The sequence below is a fragment of the Eriocheir sinensis genome, chromosome 39 (assembly GCF_024679095.1).
Source record: "Eriocheir sinensis breed Jianghai 21 chromosome 39, ASM2467909v1, whole genome shotgun sequence".
Classification (NCBI taxonomy): Eukaryota; Metazoa; Arthropoda; class Malacostraca; order Decapoda; family Varunidae; genus Eriocheir; species Eriocheir sinensis.
In genome coordinates this window covers 12,256,456-12,284,396 of record NC_066547.1, presented here as the reverse complement: position 1 = coordinate 12,284,396, position 27,941 = coordinate 12,256,456, and the positions used below count along the sequence as shown (strand labels likewise).

At 39.9% G+C, this 27,941-nt stretch overlaps 1 protein-coding gene across 1 annotated transcript; it reads right to left on the bottom strand.

Moving 5' to 3' along the window:
- Nucleotides 1-17: 17 nt before the first annotated feature.
- Nucleotides 18-27,941, bottom strand: LOC127009008 (bumetanide-sensitive sodium-(potassium)-chloride cotransporter-like). Its single transcript, XM_050881585.1, has 21 exons — nucleotides 27,804-27,941; nucleotides 24,510-24,585; nucleotides 21,497-21,592; nucleotides 21,050-21,177; nucleotides 19,963-20,094; nucleotides 19,331-19,445; nucleotides 16,333-16,472; nucleotides 15,666-15,777; nucleotides 14,767-14,903; nucleotides 14,241-14,472; nucleotides 13,835-13,956; nucleotides 13,572-13,707; nucleotides 13,032-13,243; nucleotides 12,446-12,580; nucleotides 12,066-12,172; nucleotides 11,013-11,188; nucleotides 3,928-4,124; nucleotides 3,515-3,666; nucleotides 3,079-3,239; nucleotides 2,809-2,920; nucleotides 18-2,508 (listed from the first exon to the last, which is right to left on the bottom strand). Exons 2-21 carry the CDS (start codon nucleotides 24,583-24,585, stop codon nucleotides 2,373-2,375), a joined length of 2,814 nt encoding a protein of 937 aa, XP_050737542.1. The 5' UTR covers nucleotides 27,804-27,941; the 3' UTR covers nucleotides 18-2,372.

Here is a 27,941-nt window from a genome sequence, read left to right as displayed (position 1 = left end):
GATAAGGAAATGTTAACTATTTTTTCAAAAATATAATTTATTTGGTTAGCATTTCCTAACAATTTACATTTGCCAAATGCAGTAACTTTCCATTGTATTAACTAAGGTATTAGCTTTAAATAATTTAAGTAATAAAAATGATATGCATGTTAATTAAAATGTGTTTATTAACTAAAAAGACTTTGTCTTTCCATTAGAAATTAAACTGTCTTTTCTTTCCATCTAAGAAATAATAGAAGTTGCAATAATGAAGAATCATTGTTAACAGGAGCCCAACCCACCTAATATGAACCAAATTAATAACTACAATCAATGGAGGATACAAATCCACATTAATAAAACATCACTGTTAGCATACATTTCAATATATCAATACAAAACAAAATATCTCCAGATGATTCGCCTTTGATAAGATGAACCATTTCAGATGACAGCTGTTCATTCTTCTGCAACATTCCAAGAGACTAAAGGGGTAAAAAAATGTCTTTCTGTACAGTTCATACAAATATCTTTTCCTAATGACAATGTAGAGATCCAACAACATAGAGAAATATTTTCCCTGATCAGTCATCACAGAATCAAAGGCACCTTTTCTGACATTGCAGGACCTTGTACTAATAAAGCTCACTTATCACCACGGGTTGACAAGTAACACTTGCTGTATTAACATTCATATTCACAGTTGTATTCATTGTTATAGTAAGGCAGAACAGCAGTGGTGAGTGTGCCATTTTGAGCCACTGAAATGACAGCAATGGGAGGAATGTTATGTGGCTGGGCTGGGGGACAAAGCACCACGGTCCTCTGGAGAGTGAAAGTCACAGCACATGACTCATACAATTTCATTGTGTTATCACAGAACATGTATACTAACCAAAGATGAATTGTATGTTGAATTTCATTTTTCTTAAGGCCTGCAATTTTTTTGAAACATTTTGTGCATTTTTTTCAGGATTCATGAACTTAAGATTACCTCTAAATTCATTTAGTTTGTATTCAAAGTTTGAATGCTACATACTCGTACATTAGCATTGTCTATGAAATAAAATAATACCTAGAAATTATATGAAATATTTACAAGATACTGCATTACTGAACATTGTTATAAAGATTAACACCTCCTAAATCCCACTAAGTCAAATAAAATATACACATTTCTGCACTGACCTGAAACTACAAGCAGAAGCTGAATAAGATAACAAATAAGTCAGTCTTCACTACAGGTTCTGGTATTGTTCTCACTCATCACTTTTGAATTCAGACGCAGAATGTTAAAATATTATTAAGGCAATGGAAGACCACTCATCCTCAGAGGCAGCAGAGTCTCCTCACAGGCTTCATCCTCCCTCAGTAAAGACTATATAATGGATTACAAGAGGTTATCCCTTAATTTCATTTGTCTATACCATAGCATTGAGGTTTTTTATTCTAGCCAATGAAAAATTCATTTATTTATTATTTTTGTAATATCATACCCACTCATTATTAACAAAAGTTGCTAAGGTTTGATTCAAATTGATGAGGGCTTCACAGCTTAGAGTGGGTGTCTACAAACTACAGACTTTTATCTTTTAGTGAGGGATGATGGATCCTAACTTTGTGTTGGATTAAAAACTCAGAGCACAGAGTGATGAGTCTTGAAGCCATTAACAAACAAGCATCTTCTAAAAAGGAATGTTCAAGTATATCAAGATATTTATGGAAACGTTGTTACTCTTCCCATTTTGAGCAGAATTTTAAAATAAACAAAAACTACTGATCTTTATACATAGTGTACCACCTGGTTTTCAAAGCTTGATTAGCCTGATTTACCTTTGAAGTTTTATTGTACTGGTAATACAAATTAATCAACTTTCATACTCAAACATCTGCACTCCATTGTTTGTGCAACGCTTTGTTCTGTGTGTTTTGTATTGCCAGACCTTAACACTAAAAAGTCTGCATGGGAGTATTTTGAAGGAATTGGAAGATATAATTTGTTTAGTCCTTAAACATGGAATGTACAAAATGTAAGGCTAGCAAACTTTGTAATAGGAATTATGCTAATACTACTTTTGACAAATATTGCATACTTGTATCAATAACAATATTAAAAAAATGTTGCATGATGATACCCCCATTGCTTTCATATGCAAATGTCAAACACTCACTTTTACATACATACATATACAGACAACACACACACACACACACACACACACACACACACACACACACACACATTCAAACACGTACACACACAACAACAACCTCTATTTTCATGTAAAAAGACACAATGAACAACTCTATGGTACACAGCAATCAGGATCATTCATTCTTGAAATCTTAAAAATCTAATTAAAAATAGGGACACAAAATCTCCAGGATGCCTCCTAAGAGTAGAAGGTGAGAACGGATGTTTGGTTGCCACGGATGAGGATGAAAGGAGGCATGTCACGCGTGAGGGTCTCCAACCAGGCCATGTACAGCGGGGCGGAAACCGAGGCTTTGCGGGGCATTGGCAGTGTCCTGAGGATAAAGGTTTGGGTTCAGTCAGGCAGCACCACCATGAAGAAGATGGCAACAATGTGTCCATTCTTCATTACAGTAAAAGTAAACCTATTAACCTACTACTATGCCATGCAACTTGTTTGCTTTATTACGTTTCATGATATTTTCTCAAATGTTTATGTGCCTGACCACTGATTGATCAAAATAAGTAAAGTGACCTATATTACCTTATCATGAAAAGCCTATGGATGATTTAATTTCAAACATAAAATATTCAGTAAATAAATTTAGTGAGTGCAATAATCATCAGACACTTACATCACAACAAGTGAAGAATCTCTCGAGTTTTCCAGCAGCAACTCCCTCAGACGGATGTGGCGGTTAGTCTTTTCTCGCTGACCAAGGAACTCTGCTTCGCTGATTGTGAGAGCTGTGGACAAAAACATTTTATTACTAATTATACTATAACTTTCTTCCATAAAAGTACCTGCAGATTTAAATGCAAATAATTTCATAAAAGTGAAAGTCACTCAAAGAATGTTATGAAATTCACTTTAGCAAATTACAAAATAAGGCCGCAAGTCTTACCATTTTCTGGCTTGTCCACGTCATCCTTGCTCTTTTCCTTGAAGTCTTCAACCATCTGGTCGAATTCCATCCGCGAAGACTCAGCGGCCTTCTTGGCCACATCCGGAATGACGATCACATCACTGTAGTCTATTCTGAACTTGGCGAGCAGGTTGGCCATACTGGAAAACAGATTTTTACAGTTTAACATAATGTTTCTTCTTATGGTAATAACTGACATACCTTTTGATAGGGTCAGCAATTAAGTAAGTTGACAAATACAAGAACTGTGTAATTTTCATTATTAATCTCTTTCTTAAAAAGGGCAAACATTAACAAACTTCAAATTCAAAGAGAAATAATCCTGTATACTTTTACTGAGAAAACAAACCAAAGAAAAAAATCTTAAACCCATTGATCAATGAGCCCAGTACTCTGTGAACCCTACACATCCTACCTCCTCTGCTCCATGTCTAGCTCATCCTTGCGGTTGGCCAGAGCGAACACCCTCAGCTTGCAGCCCGACCACTGGGAGCGTGTGGAGAGGATGTAAGGCACCAGCAGCGTCAGGCCACCATCATCGTACAGCCACCAGACATCAATAGTGCCCTGCAATGAGGAGGCTCAGACGTTATATACATTTACTGCATTGTGTTATTTGATGTCACATAACTGTACTTTGCAAACAAGAATAAATGCTGTGATGCAAACTGTTTACTGTGAAGGCAGTGCATAAACAACTATAAAGATACATCAATGCTTAACCTAATTTGCCATAAGATTATATTTGGCAGAGCTATGCTGCTGGACACTGTGAATTTAAGTCTGAGGAAAAAAAAAAAAAAAAAAAAAAAAAAATATTGTTCCCACCTTCTTCTGTTTCCTCTTGAACATGGTGATGTTGTTGAGAACTTCCTTGCTGAGCTCAGCACCGCCAGGGCCCCTGAACAGGTTGGCCAAAGATGTCCGCCGCTTCTTGCTGTCTGCAGCATTTGTCTCAACCACAGCTCCTGCGCGTTCTGCCTGGGGAGATCCAGGGGGGGTGGAGGCCTCACTGTCTGTTCCGTCTGAAAATACAAAATTCAACATAAGTTTGGGAAGTCTCAGAATTACAGGGTTGGATAACCTTGCCAAGCAATTCTGATGACACACACATGACTGGACTCAAGGGACAACAAACAGGCAGTGCTGAACACAAAACTAGGTGCAGCAAACAACTTGTGTATGATAGGAATAAGTAACATTGTTTTCCTGTAAAAGTGGTCACTTGATTTTAATTTGTATTGATGAAAAGCTAAACTCCAAATGAGGAGGATGTGATATATATCTTTATAGTTGTTTAAATATATAGGCATTAATCTAAAAAGATTAGCCAACTGTTCATTAAAAAATCAATACATCAAACATTAAACAAAATACATATTAGGTGTTAACTAAAATCTATAAATATACACTACAATGATCATAAAACAGAGTATGTAGTATCTTAGGCAAGTGTAAAATCAATAAGTGTAGTCTTTGGAAGACTTGTTCTTAATGAATATTTGACAGCCACAACTCTCATCTGTGAATCACCTGACGAACTGCCTTGCACCTCACACACTCTTCCATGCTCATTGCTGTTCCTGCCCCTTAATTGTTCATCCTCAATTCAGATCAATGTTACTTCCTAGTGACCACCAGCAAATAAATATAACTGCTGCTGATACTACACCAATGTGTTCAATGCAACTCAACGTGTGTAAAATTATATGTTACTGCAGCACACATGTTATCTGCTCTGAAAATTAAAGAATGTAAAAGTAATACTAATAAAATACAGAGGAAGAAGAGCAAGGAAAAGAAAAAAAATGATAAATAAATGAGAGAATCCAAAAACTAAAACTTCCCCATCATTATCATGCAATACAAGTAAAACCCATGTTTTACTCCTCTCTGCATAATCACGTGGCATGATACAGGTTTATTAAACCATAAAAGCATAGACAATTTCTTTTCTACAATCATCATCTATACTAATTTCCTCAATGACTCATCATCTTTAAATACCAAAAATTATGCCAGGAATTCCTTTTAATAACTAAGTAGGTACATTATTTCCTTTTCAAGTAATGGATGAGAAGATGCAAAATTCATCTTAGCCCTTCCTATTTCTCCCATTACTGGCCTGTGGATCCTGGACGGTGGGAAGAATACAGAAACTGACAAAAAATGTATCAGCATACTACAAATGGCCATGAATAAAACTATTAAAAATTCTTACTACAGGCTACACTGTATTATGTACCACTACTAGTTTTTACTACTAATTTGTATAACATAATACTATGTGTACTTGTAAATCTTGCTATCAACAGTGTAAACGTTCTAAGGAACATCAATTATGGCTAAACTACGAGCACCTCAGACAAACACAGACACAAAGCCAGGTGTGGACATCATTGCCATACTTTCCACCACACACAGCCCTTTCTCTAAAGCTCAACTACAAATAATTCTTCTATATCCCACATGAACCTATTGGCTCATTGTTGTCATATAAAAAAGCAGTATTTCCCTTTTCTTTTTTAATAAAGACTTCTGAATTTGATGATTTACCTGTCACAAAGTTTGTAGAAGTTGCATATTCATGCAAGATGTCCTGTAAGTGATAAGTACATTCTCCACAATGACTTTTAAATGTAGCGATTCATTGATCAAAAACTCGTGTAAACTGCATATTGATGCAAGATATCTTATTACCTTAAGTACATGCCCTCATACAATCTTGATACTTTGCTATATATGAAATTCAGTCTCAAAGGCAGTCTGATAGAACATGTGTCATCACTGAACTACACATTCTAGACAGGCATCCACTGTGCTGAACTATACTTTCTGTTGTGGTATTGTGTGCAACACACAAGAACAAGAAGCATCGTTTAATAGCTCAATCCTTATGAAAAAAGCCTATGTTTCCTACCAGTAAGTGTTAATCTAATAACGTCTTCAGTGTGATGTCATTTCTTTAATTGAAATAATAACAAATTTACCTCCATGGCACTAGAGACAACATACACTAAAAGTAACAACTGTATTAATAACCAATTTCCCATCAAATACACAGCTATGAAGATATTTTTTCAGTTTTACAGTGATGCTCTAATTTTTTTTGCTTTGTAGTAGTTTCCCGCATCATCCCATAACACACCTTGGAAGAATTTCAGATCTTTTGACTGATTGTTTCTTCTAAAGTCTCAAGTTTAAATGCTGCCAATAACACTGATTAGTGATTACTTCTGAGAATCATCGAGGCCAAAAATTGCCCAAATGCTGTCCATTAACCCTAATCATATTTGTGATATCAGACAAATGCCAAGAAAAAAATAAATTTTCTCTCAAATCTTCCCATTTCTCACAACATCCAAAAGAGTATCTTGCGGCCTCCATTATTGTATCCTCTAGATAGTCCACTACTATCACTGTGGGTCAGAGGCTTTCTCAAAAGGACTGCATGTGGTGAGAAACATGGCAATAAACTGGCCCCAACACTGGTGCCATGGGGCTTCACTACAGGGTTAGGACAGGCCAGCACAAGGACACCTACTGTGGCTCCAACAGAACTGGAAAAGCATTTAAATACCTCGACCAGTTTGACGTATTTTCTTCCTCCTAAAGACTGTTGCATGAAAGGTGGAATAAAATAAAATTACTGCCTGGAACATGATATTACAGTGGTCATATAGTCACTCTCCTCACTAGTTAAGCATCATACTCTGCACACTTGGCCTAGCAGCTCATCACCTGACAAGATGCAAATAAAAAAAGCAGTCTATTTTTGACATGCCAGCATTTTCATTTGCCGTTAGTTTAAGCAACATGCAAGAAAATGAGCATCAAATATATTTATAACTATAAAGCATGAAACTTTCAATTCCTTACAGTAATTCACCCACTGCTTATTTGATGTTTAGCACTACTATTTACACACACTGCAGTAAACTAATAGATGCAAAGCTTTATAAGATGAAGAAAACAAGAATATTATTTTTGTTTACCAAATGATGCAAAAATTTTAATAAAGATAATAAATTACTATTTCTTTAACTTGACTCTCTCTGGTCATGACAACAACTTGACTGAATTTTTGGGAAAATGCCTTGGTGGAAGTGTTAAAACTATCATAATTAGGTTATCAATAATGGGTGAAGTACTGTAATAACATTTATATATAACAAAAAGCAGTGAAAATAGAGTGAGCAGCAAAACAACAGTAAACATAAGCATATACATTACCATGAAATACTTGGAATCTTTCATTGTTAAGTAAAGCTTTAAACCCTTCCTAAAACATAAGACTGCTGAAAACAACTGTCTGTGGGCAGTGTTCAATGCAAGCTTCACCTTCATTGGATATAATAAAATAATTTATGCTATCCATTTCTCAGACCCTTTTAGAAATGTTTTTACTCTAACAAATAAAAAATGGCTGAAAGTCTAAGGTGACTAAAGTCTCATTTTATGTACTTAATCATTATCATCAGGGCAACCTTCTCTTACTGAGGTGAGGTGAGTTGAGCTAATATATCCTCTGTTATGTTACTCCTCATTTACTCTACCATAGCATTCCGAAAATAAAGCTATTTAAACCCCTTGACTGCGGATTTCCTACCAGAAGACCTCACCAAGCTATAGGACTGAATCAAATAGTGGCTGCTACAATTCAATTAAGAAAAATGAAAAGTCCTGCACCTTGGGAGGGGATATCCAGCATACCAATACCCCATGGGGAACACTCCACTATCTACCACAGAGACAGAGAAAGACATGAGAGTATATGTTATCAGGCTACCAGTGAAAGCCAAACTTGTTCCAATCGCAGTGGACGGGTTAATTTTCACCAACCAAACCAGCAATAGTCATCAATTTGTCAACCATAGCGTGGCTGTATGCCATGATGTAAGATGATATCAGATTTATTCTTCACAGAGTACAGAGAAATAAAATAAAAAAATATCAAACAACTGAGGCTGAAAATCTATGGGTCAACTTACCTCTGCCTCACATCAACAACAACAAAAGATAAAATAACTAAACGGGTGCGGGAACACATGTTACGAGCAGGACAGTCAGGTGCACCACACGCCTCATGCACTGCAGGGCACTCACGGCCAGGACTCACCGCGATAGTATGTACTCCGGGTGTTAAAGTTTATTGTACCAAGCAATTTTGCCACCTCTAGGGAGACGTCATGGCAGGTCAAGAGGAAGGCAGCCAGAGAAATTGGAAAGAGAGGAATATAGTAACAATACAAACTATGTTACAGTTCTCCTCTCCTCCCTTCTTACCCATAAATGTGAGACCTGAGGGTAATGCAAGATGCTGGGAATAGAGCTCCATGGTTCACAGGCTATAATAAGTGTATGGTGAAATATTTACAGACATGCTAATAAAAGCTCTGAATTCACATGCCAGAACAAAAAAAAGTTGCTTTTTCAAGATATAAGAAATATATTAGTGATAAAAACCCACATATATTGCTAAAGAAAACCTCACATGATGAAACCGTGTATGTATCAAAAGGTAGAGGAAGGTGAAGATAGTGGAGAGACTGTGTACTGCAAATGTGGCAATTAAAATAAACTTTGGTAATGGTACAGTGCAGTAAGAAAAGCTAGCACTTATGGTATATAAGATGACCTAAAAGTGTCAAAAACTACAGTAATTGTATGAGTTAAGTAAACAAACATTTAAGAGGTTTGACAGGCACTGAGAGGTAATGAGTGCTGGAGAAGGAAGATAGAGGTGTGTGATTGATTTAAGGATAAAGATATTTTGGGTGGTTACTCTCAGTGAATAGATGAATGTAAGGTATAGTAAAGCACAGAAGAAAATTTCAAGTGGCCTTGGTCACTTGATGTGTGAACAAAAACAGCAACAGAGCATTGCATTGTGTTCCTTGAAAGACATGAAGACCTCACACACACAGTCATGAAGGAAGTTCTGTGCAGGCGAAGGCCTCAGTCAGAAGACAACGTAATAAGACAAGTGCTAAAAAGTCTTAACTGATACCAAGTTTAGGTGAATCGAAAAAAAAATTGTGATCAGAGATTTTGTGATAATTTAAGGTACAGCCTACAGGATATGAACGTAATTCACTATACTGAAAACTATGATTATGAAGTAATTCTTTCATTCTGTCAGCAAGTTTTGAATAGACCTGGAAACTATAAGTTCATGGAATTTTATATATTTCACAGACATAGTTTTAGCCAAGAAGATCTTCATGGAGCTGAATGCCATGTCCTTAGAAACTTTCTGTTAACACTCATTTAGTCTGACTTTAGTTTCTATACACTGTAAACTTTTTAGCTTTCCTTCTGATGTAAGTTTTCAAGAGCAGTGAGTGTGCAATATACTTAATAGTGGCAGCGTTGAAAAAAAGTGAAAAATTGTATTATTAAGTGCGGTACCAAATATTTCTATCATTCATACCTTTAGTTTGGGGTTACAAAAGGCCAAGACTAAGTAGCTTTGTTCAGGGTTTGCTGCTTGTGTATTGGAATCGTTAGCGATGTATTATAACTGGTGATTTCTGCCTTTTCTCATCAGTTCCGGTCATAGATGAAATAAAGCTTCATGCAACTCACATACCTCCAGGACAGGGAGACCAAATGTACTGAACCACAGCTATGTCTCAAAGCTCTCGCCACTGATTATCTTTACTATTAAAAAGCGATCCACCAACATGCAATGGTTGCAGGCAGTACAACCATGGACTTGCCGAGCATACGGGAGAAATTCGGCGGTTCAGCAGGAGGCCAGGCTTGTCACGCGGTTGTGTTGGTTGGGTAAGGCCTCAGTTAGTCAAGGTGATCATTTGATGCCCACTTCATGATGGTGGGTTACATAAATGTGTTTGTCTACCTTCTTCTTATTGATTTTGTAACAGTATTGCATTTCCTTGTTGATATATTCCTTTTCATGTAAAATGACATAAAAAAGTGACTTCAGGATGGCTACAATCCTACCAACGGCTGCCATTCATTCATTGTAAAACACATTTTCTGGTCTCCATTCTGACCTGATCTTCTACTCATGATCATGCAATGTAAGAATATCTTGACACCTCCAATTTTGCAATGATACAGCAATCTGTTAAACTTTGAATTCCATGTTATATTTTCCCATAAAGTATTATGAAACAACTGTATTAATTGTGCAACATGGAGATGACTGATGCTCTTTTGATCCTAAGACCATTCTTTTAATAATGCTTTTGAGACACATGTATACATACATATGAATAAGTGAGATGGGCAGGATCTTGTGGCTAGACGTGCAAATTTCCAGATGGATATATACAGTGGTGAATATGCTGCAGAATAAGATGAGTGCAACCTCAGCTTGTCTATGCCAGCTCTGTCTTCTTATCTGACTCTTTGAGGCACATGAGCCTCATTTATAACCAGAAAAGTACTGCCATGCTAGTTCATAAAATGGTGAATAAACCTTGATTCCCAGACTATGAAATGTTCAGCCCAGCGTTCCCTGGTTGTGGGAATGCTGGGGACCGAGATGCCTTGCACCACTGGCTTTGCTGAGTGACTCAAGGAATCTCAAGTCAGGCATCTTCAGTAAAGGTGTATCTAAATCCTCTCGACCATATAACTATATAATAAGGACAATAGTCTAACATTATGTCCTTGGAAAATATGAAAGTCAGAGGTAGGATAAAAATATGTCCCAAAGGATCAAGATTATCTAGTGACACTTGGGGTTGGGTGTTCGGTTCTTTGTGAGTGTGTCATATACAGGAACGAGGAAAGGTCACATAGTAGAGACGGCAAAGGAATGGAGATGCTGCCAGTTAACTTGCTGCTGTATAAAAACTGTAAAAAGGGGTACAGGAGATGGAAAATGAGTGATAGAAATTAGCTCATTGCTGTGATGTTGAGGTTAATGGTAAGCCTACCTTGGGTGAGCTGGTTGGTGGTGGACTGGCCTGGCTTGTCTTCAGGGGTCTGGGTGATGTTGGTCTCATTGCCGTTCATGGTGACAGGAGAGTCTTCATCCTCGATGATCTGGGAGTAGTCAAGACCCTGAGGCACGCGCAGGATGATCACACCAAAGTACATGTCGAGCGCCTCACTGGAAGATAAATAAAAGATCAAGAAGTTTGATGCTATACAACAAAACATGACACTGCTACACATACATCTTCAGGCTTAAACTTTCACATATAATGCATGATGGGCTAATGAAGTAACAAGGATGGTGATATTGAAAAGAGAATAAGTATGAGAAGACCCCAAAGCAAGGCAAAGAGGTTTTAACTAATCAAATAAGTTTTACTATAAGACAGAGAGAGAAAGAGGGAGGCTGTGACAAAATCTACTGTGCCCCCAATTTAAGAAGAAATGTAAGAGGATTAATCCTCTTCTAAACCTCTTAATCCTCTTCTAACCCTCTAAATCCTCTTCTATTTTCTCTTAAGAGATTTAGAAGAGGATTAAGAGGAAATGGAAGAGGATTAAGAGGTTTAGAAGAGGATTAATCCTCTTCCATTTCCTCTTAACCCTTTCCATACTGTGACACCGACATCTGCGTCACATATTGAAAGGGTTAACCCTTTCCACACCGTGACGCCGACGTCTGTGTCACCATATGAAAGGGTTAAGCACTTTTTAGGAGCACTTATCAAAATATGTAAATGCACACACACACACACACACACACACACACACACACACACACACACACACACACACACACACACACACACACTTGTTTGAAAGACAAAGAAAAGAAGTACAGTTTTCCATACAGGAGTGTGGATACATGGAATGGACTAAAAAAAGATGTTGTTGAAGCAAGCAGTGTCCATAAAATGAAGGAAAAGTTTGACAAATATAGACTGGGAGACAGGACTATCCAAGCTTGAACTCAGGCCCTGTATACTACAAATAGGTACTACACGGTTGCCACTTTTCACCATCCCCATCCTTTGCTCTCCTCCAGCACTTACTGGAGTGTGTTGAAGTAAGCCGTGAGTTCCACAGGGTCACACTTGCGCCAGTTTGCCTTGTAGCCCAGAACGACGGTGTTGGGCTTCAGCTTACCGAGACCCACCAACTGGAAACATAACGGCATGCCATTAATACCTTCCTTCATGCCACATCTCTGCTAGTTCTATTTATGGTACAATCTAACGTCATCTACAACTATATGATCCATTTCCCTTTATAACTTTATTTTATTTCTACAAGCTCCATTTCCCTATACATCTATACTCTATTTCCATGGATTTCATATTCTATTTCTACAGCTTACATTATCCTCAACCTTTATATTTCATTCCTACAGGTTGTATTTCTACTTCTACAGGTTCCGTTTCCTTGTGCTCACCTGGAAGAGATTCCTGGCGCCATCCTCCAAGGTGCTCCCCTCAACGAGTGAGTAGAAGGCACGGATGTGGTGCTTGTTCAGCCAGCTGTAGGCCTGTCTGGAGAGGGAGTTACGCACACGCTGGGTCTGGTGTCCCTGGAGAGGAAGATCAAGAGTGTGATTATGTCACTTTTATTTCTTCTGTCATGGGCTGATAATAATATAGAAAAGAATAAAATAAAAAGGTCCAAAGGTAAATAAGGAGTGATACATATGTGGTTCTATCATGAATTCATCATCATCATCATTTCGTTTAATGTCTGTTTTCACTCGTCCTGAGCGGTTGGACGTTCTGTCATGAATTCACCAAAACATTTGAGAGCTGTTTATAATCTGCAGGTCAGTATTTCTTTATATGCCATTGTCGGCCATGAGTTTGATATAATAAAAAAAGCATCACATGGCTCCTGAACATATATCCTTCAAGGGGAAAAATATTGACATCTTATAAGTAAAAAAGATTGAGGGAGATTATAGGCTCTTAGGGGTAAATATAGCAGCATGGTACATTGCTATCTGAATGAAAGTAACTCTGACTCTGACTCACCTGTATCACGTGACCACAGGCAAGCAGGGAAATGTTCTTGGTGATGCAGTGAGCAAAGTCCAGAAGAGGAGGTCTTGCACCTGCAAACCCAGAGAGCACCAGCAGCTGAGGCCGGTAGTTCTTGACATGCTCCTCGACGGTGTTCAGGTCCAGGGTGGTCTTCAGGGCGGACACATAAGTCTGTGCTTGAGTCGATGAGCCCCAGTTGACATCTACGAAGAGAGGTACATATAGAATTTAAGGACCTATTTGGAAAGAACGGTAAACTGTCACTTAGAAGTGTACAAAGTAATTTCTGCGAGATTTTAAAACCTATCTGGCAGCTATTGGTAAAGTTTCTAAATGGAATACTTGTCTCCTGCACGGCTATTACCGAGACATTCCTCTCACATACCCATTATTGCTTAGTCTCTCAGAAACTTATTTAAAACAACTTCTCAATCAAGATCCTGGGAACCAACATTCTCAAGCATGTACTCATTGTGAGAAGAAACTGTGGAATGTTGATTTTCACCATAAACAGGGTCACTGAAGACTCACTGGGGTTGCGGTAGGACACAAAGAGGTAGAGTGCGATGGTGATGATGAAGGTGATGAGCGCTGTGACCCAGTCAATGAGGAACATCACGATCAGGCACAGGATACCGCCAAGCAAACTGATCCACAAGTTGTAGTACTGAAAAATGTTTTGAAAGTGAGAAAATACATAAACATCATCATTTGATTTTGGAGGCAATGGCAGAGTGGCTGGTGTAAAGGCAAGGCTTTGTGGCACATGACAAGAGTGACGGCAAAGAACTCACCTTGAAACTGGGACGCCAGCCGGGAGACTTGATGAGGGATGCGTGGAAGCAGGAGAAGTTGATGAGACTGTATGATGCCAGGAAGAAGTTACTGAGCAGAGTGGAGACGACGTTCAGGTCACCTGTTAATGTAAAGATTAAACATTTTTATAATGAATGAAGTTTTTACCACAAATGACAAATGTAATAATCATTAATGTTTCTTACCTATGAGACCCCCTAAAAAGTTAACATATTTGGCTGATTGCTTACCTCGACTAGTGAAGGTGAAAAAATTGAGTGTAATATAAAGTACTAAAAACACGCTGCCCTACACAACACAACTGGGAAACTCTACCAAAATTGAAGCATCGAGTGCCTGAATTAAAACACTGAGGGAACCCAAAGTCAGGGCACACAAACCCACCAATCATGATGCAGATGAAGGAGATGATGAAGACAAGGATGTAGCCACGCACAGGATCGTTGTTGGCACCAGTGCCTTTGGAGAACAGGAAGATGCCAGGGTACAACTTGTCCTTGGCCAGAGCCTGCAGGACCCTTGGAGCACCAACCAGGGAAGCAATGGCAGAGGAGAGTGTGGCAGCAAAGCACCCAGCGTAGATCAAGGGTCCCCAGGCTGACATGAGCTCCATCACCTAGTGGGTTACAACCAACATGTTAACCAATGCCCTTGAGGTGACTCAGAAAAATATTACTTTATAAAATGAACTGCAGCACAGTGTCTCTTGTATCACATTTCAATAAAGAGTTTCTAGTGCTACAGTTCTTTACACAGAAACATTTGCCTTTAAAAAATCTTATATCTGATCAACTTCTGAAAACATCCCTGGAATTTTTATTTCTGTTTTAACAAAGCAATGCACCTCAACAATTTGTTAATGCCCATCTGATTTCACAACAACCAGGTGTCATAAGCATGATTCACTTACCTGGAAGCTGTTCTGGAGGCCAAATTCACACACTGGATTACCCAATTCATCAACGTAGCCAGTCGTGCTGCAGTTGGTGAACGCCGGGTTTTCCCAATAGGGCAAATCCTTGTACTCCTGATATAATGTAAGATTCCCTGAAAGAGAAGTTGTCAAAGTTATATCAGTCCTGAAAACAACTACAAAAATGACTATTGATTCCAGGATAAAGACCCCTCTGTGTGTGCCCAGCACATTACAGAGGTGATTGTCTTTGGAATGGAGGCATACATTCCACGTACTTTCTCTACTCCTCATGCTAAAAGCCTTGGTTTAATCATGCTTGTTCTCGTGCTGTCAAAGATAGAGAGGCAGCTCACAAAAGGTACCAGAGCCTTCGCACTTCTGCTAACCACAATCTTTATATTTCCGCCCGGAATCGTGCCAAATCTATTCTTTGCCTTCCCAAAACATCTTTCTTTCATAAATATCTTCTATCGATATTTTCATGCTGACTGCTCTTCTGAACTTGCTAACTGCATGCTTCCCCCCCTCCCGCGGCCTCGCTGCACACGACTTTCTATTCATGCTCATCCCTATACTGTCCAAACCCCTTCTGCACGAGTTAAGCAGCATCTCCATTCTTTCATCCCCTTCACTGGTAAACTCTGGAACAGTCTTCCTTTGTCTGTATTTCCTCCTGCCTATGACTTGACCTCTTTCAAGAAGAGTGTACCAAATGCCCAGAGAATAGCAATATGCAAAAATTGACATTCACTTGTTTCCCGTCCACATGATGTTGCAAAAGTTAAATATAATCCTCTAAAAATATACATACTCTCATTCTATTGATGGCAATATGTAGTTCATGTGTAAAATCCTAAAGAAACTGTAACAAATCCATGTCATCAAAAAAGTACCTGAAGCATCCCTCAGCACGGACGCCCCGATCATGATAGGGTAGATCAGGTAGGTTAAGCACGTGGTGAGGATGGCCAGCAGTGTTCCCTTGGGAATGGCATCTGCAGGGTCCTGAGGAATTTGGGGGAATAATGAGTCAAAGTGAAGAACAAATTTTAAAACTGAATTTAGAAATAAATAATCAATAAAACATCAAAATATCAACTTTAACTTGCTTTTCTACAAAAACCTACTCCTATCTTATAAACACTAATACAAAAATTATGAATCAATCTTATAATTAAATTCATCAATCAGAGAAACTCTATTGATCTATATATCTTTCTATGTGTATCTCCTAAACCATGTGTCCTCACAGGAACTTCCTCAAAGGCAAAAGAGTATCTAACTCTCCTTGTTTGAGCAATCCCGCTTGGTACATTCAATCCCTAACCTGCCAACATTCTCTCTCTAACATTCGTCCACACTATTGATCAATTTCTCTGGTGGTCTCCCCCAGATATTCTCTCTCTCAATCCTGCTTTACACTCTCTTCACTAAGTCATTCTCATTCATTCTTATTGTGTGTACAATCCATTTCAGAGTACCAGTTCTCACTCATTCAACCATTCCACAATCCCCCCCTGCGGCTAGTATTGCTACTAAGAAAAGTGGACAATTCTTTACCTTGAGATCACCAGAGAGGTTGGCTCCAGCCACAATGCCTGTCACAGCTGTGAAGAACACACCAAACACTGAGAAGAAGTTCTGACTACTGCCGTCATTATCTCGATAAGCTGGACCCACGTTTTCTGACATCACATCGGCTGAAAGGGTGAAAAATGACATCTGAATACATTTATCTCAACTGCAACTTGTATTTTGCATGTTGTTCAATGGGAAAAGGCGGCCATTCACTGGCACCTACGTGTTCAAATCAAATCAACCATTAAGACAATCGACAGCCATGACATCAACAAAATCATGCAGCACAAACAATGAAATTTACTTAATCTCTACCTTTCACATATTTTAGTTTTTTTATATATATATTTTTTGTTCAGACTGCTTCATTCAATTTCCACACTGATGTAATTGTTAATATTGATAATTACAAATCTTAAAATCTATCCTCTCATATCTTCTTAAAATAAACCCTTACAGCAAAATTAATCTTAAAGGGGAATTTAAATAAAGGTAATATAGAAAAGGTCTCATATATCAAAGAGGTTAATTACATTCTGCAGTGAGTCATCCATCACTTGCCTCTAAAACTGACAGTAAGCTCTCTCCTTGCCTTCAAATGTTACAAATATGAAGGGAAGCATATCAGCCTATATTTTCCCTGGTGACCATGAGACCTTATTTTAGAAGGTCACAAAAAATCAAACCAAATTTTCAAAATTCTGTATCCTGTCCTATCGCTCCTGTACAGCCTCTGGACTCAAAGAGGCGATCCTTCTGGCATTTTGCTTCAGCTCAGTGGGCTGACCTGAGGATGTACTTCTCCAATTTCCCGAGGAATGATTACTGCTTCCAGGAGAGAGACCCCTCTGTGTGTGCCCAGTGCACACATTCCACGTACTTTCTCTACTCCCATGCTAAAAAGCCTTGGCTTAATTACGCTTGTTCTCGTGCTATCAAAGATAGAGAGGCAGCTCACAAAAGGTACCAGAGCCTTCGCACTCCTGTTAACCACGATCTTTATATTTCTGCCCAGAATTGTGATAAATCTATTCTTCGACTTACCAAAAGCTCTTTCATCCATAGGAAATGTCAAAACTTTGCTTTTTCTAATTCTTCCCAAGACTACTGGCATCTAACCAAAAATATCTCCTCCAATTTCACTTCTTCCTCTTTCCCTCCTCTCCTTAACCCTGATGGGAGCACCACCATCTCATCTATCTCCAAGGCTGAACTCTTCACTCAAACTTTCAGTAAAAACACTCAGGACGATTCTGGGCATATTTCTCCTACTCATCCTCCCTCTGACTCCTTTATGCCTGTTATTAATATTCTTAAGAATGATGTTTTCTATGCCCTCTCTGGCCTCAACCCTCAGAAGGCTTATGGACCTGATGGAGTGCCTCCTATTGTCCTTAAAAACTGTGCTTCCATGCTGACATCCTGCCTGGTCAAATTCTTTCGCCTCTGCTTGTCAACATATACATTTTTTTCCTGCTGGAAGTACGCCTTCATACAGCCTGTGCCTAAGAAGGATGACCATTCCAATCCCTCAAACTACTGTCCTATAGCTTTACTTTCTTGTCTATCTATAGCTTTTGAATCAATCTTTAACCTTAAGATTCAAAAGCACCTATCCACTTCTGACCTTCTCTCTGATCACCAGTATCGGTTCTGCAAGGGGCGTTCTACTGGTGATCTTTTTGCTTTCCTAACTGACTCTTGGTCATCTTCTCTTAGCCGTTTCAGTGAAATTTTTGCTGTTGCGTTAGACATATCAAAAGCCTTTGATAGGGTCTGGCACAAATCTTTGCTTTTTAAACTACCCTCCTACAGTTTCTATCCTTCTATCTGTACCTTTATCTTCAGTTTCCTCTCTGATCGATATCACTGCTGTAGTAGATGGTCACTGTACTTCCCCTAAACCTATCAATAGTGGTGTTCTGCAGGGCTCTGTCCTATCTCCCACTCTATGTTGTTCATTGATGATCTTCTTTCCAAAATGAACTGTCCTATCCATTCCTACACCGATGACTCTACTCTGCATTACTCAACTTCTTTTGATAGAAGGCCAACTCAACAGGAACTATATGATTCCAGGCTGGAGGCAGCAGAACGCTTAAACTCAGACTTTATTATCATTTCCGATTGGGGCAAGAAGAACCGGGTGTCCTTCAACGCCTCAAAAACTCAATTTCTTCACCTATCAACTCGACACAATCTTCCAAACACCTATCCCCTATTCTTCGACAACACTCAGCTGTCACCTTCTCCTACACTAAACGTCCTCGGTCTATCCTTAACTCAAAATCTCAACTGGAAACTCTATCTCCTCTCTCACTAAATCAGCTTCCTCGAGGTTGGGCATTCTGTATCGTCTCCGCCAGTTCTTCTCCCCTGCACAGATGCTGTCCATATATAGGGGCCTTGTCTGCCCTTGTATGGAGTATGCATCACATGTGTGGGGCTCCACTCACACAGCTCTCTTGGACAGAGCAGTCAAAGGCTCTCCGTCTTATCAACTCCCCTCCTCTTACCGACAGTCATCTACCTCTTAAATTCCACCGCCATGTTGCCTCTCTTTCTATCTTCTATCGATATTTTCATGCTGACTGCTCTTCTGAACTTGCTAAATGCATGCCTCCCCCACTCCCGTGGCCCCGCTGCACTTGACTTTCTATACGCTAGCTCATCCCTATACTGTCCAAACCCCTTATGCAAGAGTTAACCAGCATCTCCATTCTTTCATCCCTTACACTGGTAAACTCTGGAACAGCCTTCCCTCGTCAGCATTTCCTCCTGCCTATGACTTGACCTCTTTCAAGAAGAGTGTATCAAGACACCTCTCCACCCAAATTTGACCTCTCTTCTGGCCACTCTTTACTTTTGTCTGTTGTGGGAGTGGTGAGTAGTGGGCTTTTTTTTTTCCACACTCTTTTTGTTGCCCTTGAGCCGTCTCCTATGTTGTAAAAAACAAAAATTATTGCCCTCATTCACTCACCATTGAAGCCAAGGAATCCTTGGGCCTCACTTTCCTCAGTTAGTGGACCCATGAAGGCACCAACCACGAAGTCAATCTGCGAGCCAATCAGCAGGAACAGCAGAGCCATTTGAACCTGAAATAAACGTGTCATGTAGAGACTGTCTAGGCAGCAGCAAGGCATGCAAGGCCACCATTGTGTAGCGTTTGGGCTGTGTAGGAGGGCACGGCTCACTGGTGTGGCTGGACTCATATAGTAACCATTAACCAAACAATCCAATACTATAATAAAAGTCTATTAAATCTGGATTCCACTTAAAAAAAAAATAATAATAATTTAGATTTAATTAAGTAGAAAATTATAATTCCCAAAGCAAATCTAAATTCTTGAAGGCTGGATAATATGATGGGAAAAATAGTTGTCTGAAGATTGGAGTGCAGAAAACAGCCTGAAATTTGGAGTGCAGAAAGCTATAGGAAAAAAAAAATACAGGTGAATAGGCTTTTCACATGGTTGGATCTAAAAAAAAAGAAAACAATAGTCAAAATCCCTCAAAAACCACAGTGAAATCAAACTAACCGGTCCCGAGTAATGTCTTGTACAGCAGGGAAAGGCGATGCAACAAGAGGAGCGAGTATCAGTGGGGACTTACCCTCGTGACCCAGTCCATGCCCACGATGGCCAGGGCCAGCACAGCAATGAGGGTGACGGTGCCCACGATGCGCGTGTCGTTCACAGCCCCGTCCACTATCTGAGCACCGTCAGCGTAGTACTTCAGCAGATCCTGGGGGAGAAAGCATGACATAAGAAGCTGTGAGGAGGAGGAGGATGGAGGAGTGGCAAAATATTCATAGGAGGAGGAGGAGGAGGAGTGGTAAAAATATACACAGTGAGACGAGCTTTACCTCACAGCTGTTTTATTTCTATTTCTTGATCTCTCTCTTTAATTGCCTCAAGTTAACAACCATATTTAATTTAATGACCTTGACTGATCTATTTCTTGACCCCCATCTGATGATTTATCTCTTGACCTCCCTCTTTAATGACCCTAATTGATCTTCTATTTCTTGACCTCTCTTTTATGACCTTTTCTTGAACTCAATTTAATTTGTTTCTTTCTTCTTATTCAATGACTTGACCTTATTTATGATTTTAACTTTTCTTGGACCTTTTCTTCCCCTCCTAATTACTTAAACTGACCTTCTTCTTTCTTTCTCTCTCTTAGCAACCTGGTAGTAACCCATTCCAACCTGGTATAGCGCTTGGTTTTGTGGCTTTGTTTGTAGCAGCCACAGCGACGGCCAAATTGTTAAAATACCCAAAATATAAATCCATTGATGATGATTATGAAACTGATTGTGTATATATATATATAACGGTTTTGATTTTTGAGTTTTTGATTTTTTTTTCTCTTAGAGGGACCTACTGGGTTAACATTACCATGATACCCACTGCTACTGGGTTAACATTCCACTTAACTTGTGCCCTAACATAAAATCCTGTGTGCCATATCTACACATTTGAAGATAATCAAAGGTGCGATCATTAATAGAAGACAAACATAACTTCTTAATCCATTGGAAAGGCAAATAAATCAGGTGTTTGTTGATATCGAATGGAGAGAAATACAAGCATACTAAATGATTCCTTTTTAATCAATCTAAAAGGCTGCTAAATTAAATGGTTGATGCCTTAGAGAGAAAAGTACAGGCACACTAATAACAGGGTTGGACAAGCACCTTCAGGGAGTCGCAGAAACCGATGATGTAGGTGGCGGAAGCGATGGAGTTGGCCAGCGTGAACATGAGGCCGATGGAGCCCCCGAACTCAGGTCCAAGGGAGCGGGAAATCATGTAGTAAACGCCACCTGAGAAGAGGCAGTACTGGTTAACTGGATATGCTTTTATTATACAGTAACGGTACAGAAGAGGAAGAAGAAGAAGACGAAGAAGAGATTGATTGATTGATAGTTTATTGTTGAAAGTAAAACAACAAGGGAGAAGGGAGGAGCATGCCATCCCAACCCCCAGGCAGTACAGAGTGTGATTATGGATACGTGTGGAAGTAGCACCAGGAAACTAAAAAGATGCAATGGTAGGGTAATAAGGGGATGCAATTTATTTTTTACTATGTGGAAAAAACTACACACCAGAAGGAAGGTTACACACACACACACACACACTCACCGGCTTGGATGCGCCCATTGGTAGCCACAGCAGACATAGACAGGGTGGTGATGGTGGTGACCACGTTCCCCAGCAGGACCGTCACAAGGGCCAGGACTAGAGGGAAAAAAAAGAGGTGTTGCTATTAGTATATTTATCATCATTATTGGTTAAGGTCGGCAACATAAAGGAAGGACAGGGCGGTGGTGAGGCGGAACAGGAGGAAGGGAAGGAGGAGGAAAGGGAGGCAGTGGATGGGAGGAGGAGGAAGGTAAGGAGGAGGTAGGATAGAAGAAAGAAACAACATCATTGGTTACGATCGGCAACATTAACCCGTCTCTATCTCATTCCTAATTGTTTGTTATGTTTTCCGGGGAGGTTTGGAGGCTAATAGAAGACATATTACATGATAACAGAAGAGCAGACGGTTAAAAGTAGGAAACGAAATATTGGCGCGTTCATAAAACCAATCCTTTCCTTAGTAGTAGTAGTAGTAGTAGTTAAGTAATAAAAATAATAGTAAAAATTCGAAAAATAAGACTACAAACAATACAAAGACGAAGCAGAAGAAAAGATGAATACAAAGAGAAGAAGAACAAGAACAAGAAAAACAATAACAATAATAATAATCTTACTCCATAGATTAGTGGCCTTCATGTAACAGTAGACTCCCTGAATGAACCAAGCCTTAGAATATTCATAAAAAAAAATAAAATAAAAAATTCCACGAGTTAGCAAATGCACGTTATACACAACTACAAGAGGATAAATCTGGTCTCTCTAGCGTGATTGCAAAATGGCTCGCCGGCTTTTTCCAATTCTTTCCAGTGCGCGGTTGATTTACAGAGTTGCGAGGTCATAAAATTCACGCCCGTCAAGAGGATTTACTGGGTGGTTGCTATGTGGCTCGTGAACTCGCCGAGATTCGAACCGGCATGAACCGAACCTGCACGTGGCCGAAATAACCGCGGTCTATCTATCCGATACCTATCCTGACTCGTCCTCCTCTTGGGTCACGTGACGGATGAACCCACTCTCTCTCTCTCTCTCTCTCTCTCTCTCTCTCTCTCTCTCTCTCTCTCTGTTCCCTTGGTGATGGTTTACTTGAGTTCATGTTGAATTGCGTTCGTTTTCTACTACATTTACTATTCATATGCAAACAAATCACCTTTATATCGTTGTATATCGCCTTTATATAGCGCGTAATTCAATGTAACCGCAAGCAAACGACCGCAGAATAGTTATGAGCTTATGACGAGGATGTTTTGATTTATTCTTTTGTCCAGTTCGAGTGCGTGGTTGTCAAGATGTTAGTTATGGATGGGGACAAAGGTGTGGGTGTTTATTTGCGGCACACACACACACACACACACACACACACACGTCCAGTTCACATTAACATACTATTGAACACAACTCCATGGCGTCCAATGCATCTTTTATGGCCACTGAATTAATTTGCCATGATTGCTCTTGTGTGTGTTTACGTTGCGAGCACGTGCGAATACTACACACACACACACACACGAAGGAATGTTGCGTCCACGTGTGTGTGTGTGCGTCCATCATTTTGAATTCGCGGCGGCATGAGGATAATGGAGGCGGATTCTTGCCCATCTTTCTTTTACTACATTTATTACGCGCCATGATCCCTGACTGGCTGAGGCTGACTGGCTACACGTGTGGAAAGCGTTGTGGTATGCGATGACAGGATAGGACAGAAGGTAGAAAAGAAGAAATAAAGAGGGAAAGTAGAGGGAAAGGAGTAAGAAGTAAGATAAGAGGAAGAAAGAACAGGAGGAGGAAGAGTGAAAGGAGGAGGGAGGACAGAAGGAAGACGAACAATCTGACAGTGGAAGTAAAAGAGGAGGTAGAACAGGAGGGGAAAGAAAGGACAGGAGGACGGTGATAGGGAGGAGGAGGAAGAGGAGGAAGATAGATGGAAGAAAGAACAGGAGGAGGAAGAGTGAAAGAATTAAGGAGGAGGGAGGACAGAAGGAAGACGAACAATCTGACAGTGGAAGTAAAAGAGGAGGTAGAACAGGAGGGGAAAGAAAGGACAGGAGGACGGTGATAGGGAGGAGGAGGAAGAGGAGGAAGATAGATGGAAGAAAGAACAGGAGGAGGAAGAGTGAAAGGAGGAGGGAGGACAGAAGGAAGACGAACAATCTGACAGTGGAAGTAAAAGAGGAGGTAGAACAGGAGGGAAAAGAAGGGACAGGAGGACGTTGATAGGGAGGAGGAGGAGGAGGAGGAGGAAGATATATGGAAGAGAGGATGACGGTATGTTTTTATGCATTGGCCTCGCGCTGGGTTCACTGAATTTGCCTCATTTATTTAATTTACACTCCGTTTGAGGGCAGGCCACTAAGATAAGACCAGAAGATATGCTTATGCTATACCAGAGGACATGGTCTTCTATTTTGCATTGCGTTTACACTACATTTGAAAGCAGGTCACCATGTTAAAATCAGAGGACATGCTTGATTCGTTTTCCGATCAAACTTTATATGCGGCGAGTGTTTGAGAATACCATGAGAGTGTTAAGTAGGCAGTTTGCATGCAGGCGTCTCCATGCAAGACAACACGACGCAATGCTTGGTATTTCTCCGTGTAATGAGACCTCGAGTGGAGGACTGCGAAACTTATCCATTCTTTACAAGGCCGTTATTTTACCCTTGTGTTTTGGGGGGACATGACGCCAAAAAACAAGTAAGGACGCACACTTTCCAACGCCTCTACCGGTGACACTGATGGACGCAATATTATACACAGATACTTAAAGCTTTCCGAACATGACATAATGACTTAATTATACTAGGATTATACATGCGGACTAGATTTGGTGTTTATACTTAAGAGACGGAGATACGAAAACTCCTTCAACATCTCAAATATTTATACAACACAAATTTAGACATAAAAAAAAGTGAAAAAAAGCTAGAGGAAAAATAAAAACGTGCCTTCCTTCCTTGCCAAACACACAGAGCTACACAAGGAGGTCAGGTCAAGAGGAAAGGAGGTCAATACTTACTGATGCCGGATTGACCGACCACCCACGACACCCTGAGGAACAGCATCACGCCCCAAATGTTGAGGAGACATCGCATCTGTGAAGGAACAGGACGGTGTGAGTGAAGGGGAAGGAGAAGGAGGGAAGAATAGGAGGAAGAAATGATAAGAGGAGGAGAGAACATAACGGTGGTGAGGCGGAACAGGAGAAAGAAGAGGAGGATGAGACAGTGGAGGAGGAGAAAGTGAGGAAGAGGTAGGATAGAATAAAGAGAACAGGAGAAAGAAGAGGAGGATGAGACAGTGGAGGAGGAGAAAGTGAGGAAGAGGTAGGATAGAATAAATAAAGAACAGAATAACGGTGAGGCAGAAGCGGGGAAGGAGGAGGTAGGACAAGAGGATGGGAGAACAGGAGAAAGGAGAAGAGGAGGATGAGACAGTGGAAAAAGAGGAAGTTAGGAAGAGGTAGGATAGAATAAATAAAGAACAGAATAACGGTGAGGCAGAAGCGGGGAAGGAGGAGGAGGTAGGACAAGAGGATGGGAGAACAGGAGAACGGTGAGGAGGAGGAGCACGAAGAGGAGGAAGGAGAGAAAGAATAATAATTTGACGGTGAAGCAACGGGAATAAAGGAGGAGGTAGGATAGGAAAGAAAAGAAAGGACAGGACGACAGTGATGAGAAGGAGGAAGAGGAGGAGGAGGAGGAGAAGGATAGAAGGAAGAGAGAACAAGATGACGGTGAAGCACTAAAAGGGAAGGAGGAGGAAGAGAAACAATAGAGAGGAGGAGGAAGAGGAGGAGAATGAGGAAGAGATAAGATAAAAATAAGTAGGAACAAGATAAAGATGAGGCAGAGGAGGAAGAGGAGAAACAAGAGAAATGAAGGAAGAAAGAGAAAGTGACTGAGGAGGAGGAGGAGGAGGAGGAAAAAAAGTTGAAATGAGGTTATTAAAGAGGATAATCTCATAATAACCTTTTTTTAACAGTATTTACGGTATTTTTCCCTCATCAAAGTGTAAGAAGATGATGTATGAGGCAGAGAGACAAACGGTGAAGATAAAAAATAAACAAAAACAAGAAAAAAAAGAAGACAGTAGACCAAAATGAAGATAGGCAAGAAAAATAAAAGGGAAAAAAGTATAACGATGACAACGAAGGCTCAGTGTGTGTGTAATCCATGAGTATAATTGAAGAGGATGAGGAGGAGAAGGAAGGAATAGAAGGGATACGAGGTGGAAAAGGAGAGTTTGGTAGGAGGTGGAAAAGGAAGGTGGGAAAGAAAGTAGGTGAAAGTGAGAATGAAAGAAGTGGAAGAGACGGAGGAAGAAGGCGAAAAAGAAGTTAAGAAAAGGAGATAGAGAGAGGGAGAAGGTGAGGGAGGTATGGAAGGAAATTAATGCCACAAAAATCTAGGTGACACAAACACTTTTCCTGAACTTATATTCTACATGCCTACCGCCGCCTATTAGAATAATCAACGTACTAAGGGCTATAATTTCTAAACATTGCGTCGCCCAAGCTAACATATTCAACAAGACTCATAAATAAGAGTTTAAGTCATTTCCTTGGGTAGTTTTATGACCCTGGTGGTAGTCTGACCCTTCTTCTGTAACCATGAACCTGAAAAAAGTACTCATTAAAATCCGATTGATCTCCTTTTTGGCATTTATATATAGTTGATGTGAGTGAGAGGCGGAAATGTCTGATAATACCGTCAAAAATCTAACAAAGGGTAACGCATGACCATTTTCTTTCACTGGCATACAGAAAACGTAACATCAATCTAACCCCATAATATCCCTTGAAGTTTAGCAGTATTAGTTTATTATAGTTAAATTAGTTTAGCACTACAATTCGACAGGTCTATAGAAAGGTTGTTTATGTGTGCGGCTGCAAAGACTAATGGAGAGGTAGCCTATGTAGCACAAGCAAATAGAAAATGAGGTTTTTGTGGGTGACTCTCAAACATGACATTACGTGACCTCCTTCCTCTGTATTTACTCCTAGCTTTTTTTCTCTCTCTCTCTCCCTCTCTCTTTTGCCTTTGTTTATACAGGACAGGCAGATTAGGGGCTAAGAGAGAGAGAGAGAGAGAGAGAGAGAGAGAGAGAGAGAGAGAGAGAGAGAGAGAGAGAGAGGATAAAGTTATATGACAATGGAAAATAGACCTCACTGCAGAAAGAAAATAAACAAGAAGAAAATGAACACAAACAACTGCACGTATAATCATGAGAAGACTGCCCTGACATCAATGAATTAATTTAAGAGTCAAACTAATAAAAGAACAGAAGAGAGAGAGGAAAGAGAGAAGAACCAAAGATGAAGGAGCGTAAATAGATGCAAATAAAAAAGTTATAAAAAAGCAGTGTTGTCACATGAAGAATTAAGATTAATATGCTGGGTAAATGTAGTACTGCACGCGATGGTGAGTTGATTTGGGTCACGACCTCTGTGTGTGTGTGTGTGTGTGTGTGTGTGTGTGTGTGTGTGTGTGCGGAACTAATCTCGGTAACAGAGCAAGAAAGTAACATGAATCCAAATGTGGCAGAACTAAAATAATGTTTATTCATTTATACAAAACAACAACAACGAAATTCAAGGAGCGGCTATTAAATATTTCATGGAGATGGTGTTGTTGTTATTGCTGGAAGAAGAAGAAGAAGAAGAAGAAGAAGAAGAAGACTTAAAAAGAAGAAAATAGCAGTAATAAATAGAAGAAAAAGAAAACAGCACGAAGTTAGTAAAACATACACTAATCTTTACCATTTTTAACACCATTATTTATAGAAGAAGCAAGACAAATAAAATACATCTTGAGGCAGTAGATTCATGTATCAGGCAAGAATACGTAATCCCTCTCCACTAATCTCTAACAGGTGTCAAGCGGAAGGTAATTATACACGCTATCACGAACACACTCTACTTAGCACATGATAGCATATAAATACCCTCCCCTCACACCCCCCTTACCGCGTTACCTGCTGCATTATCCAACACGTTATGCCATTAATACATATGCCAGCAGGGTCGGTGGTCTGAGACGCTTCCGATTCTCATATTATTTCCAAAGGCCAGAAAGGAGATCAATCGGGTTCTCACGAGTGTTTTCTTAGGTTTATGGTACAGAAGTACGGTCAATCTACCACCAGGGCCATTAAAGTACCCCTGGAAATGCCCAAAACTCCTACAAAAACCATGTCATATATTGTACACCTGGGCGCCGAAAGGTTGATAAATACGGCAGCAGAAGCTATAAATAAATGAGTGTGCCATAGAAAACGTGTGAGAATGAAGGTGGTTTTAAAGGGGACTCACATAGACGCCGTCCAGCCATCCGAACTTGATCACTTTCCCGCGGAGGTTGGCGGCGGCGGCTTCAGGATCAGCGCCCGTGTGTCGCTGGAAAAGAAAAGAGAGGAATGGTTAGACTTTTCAACACACACACACACACAC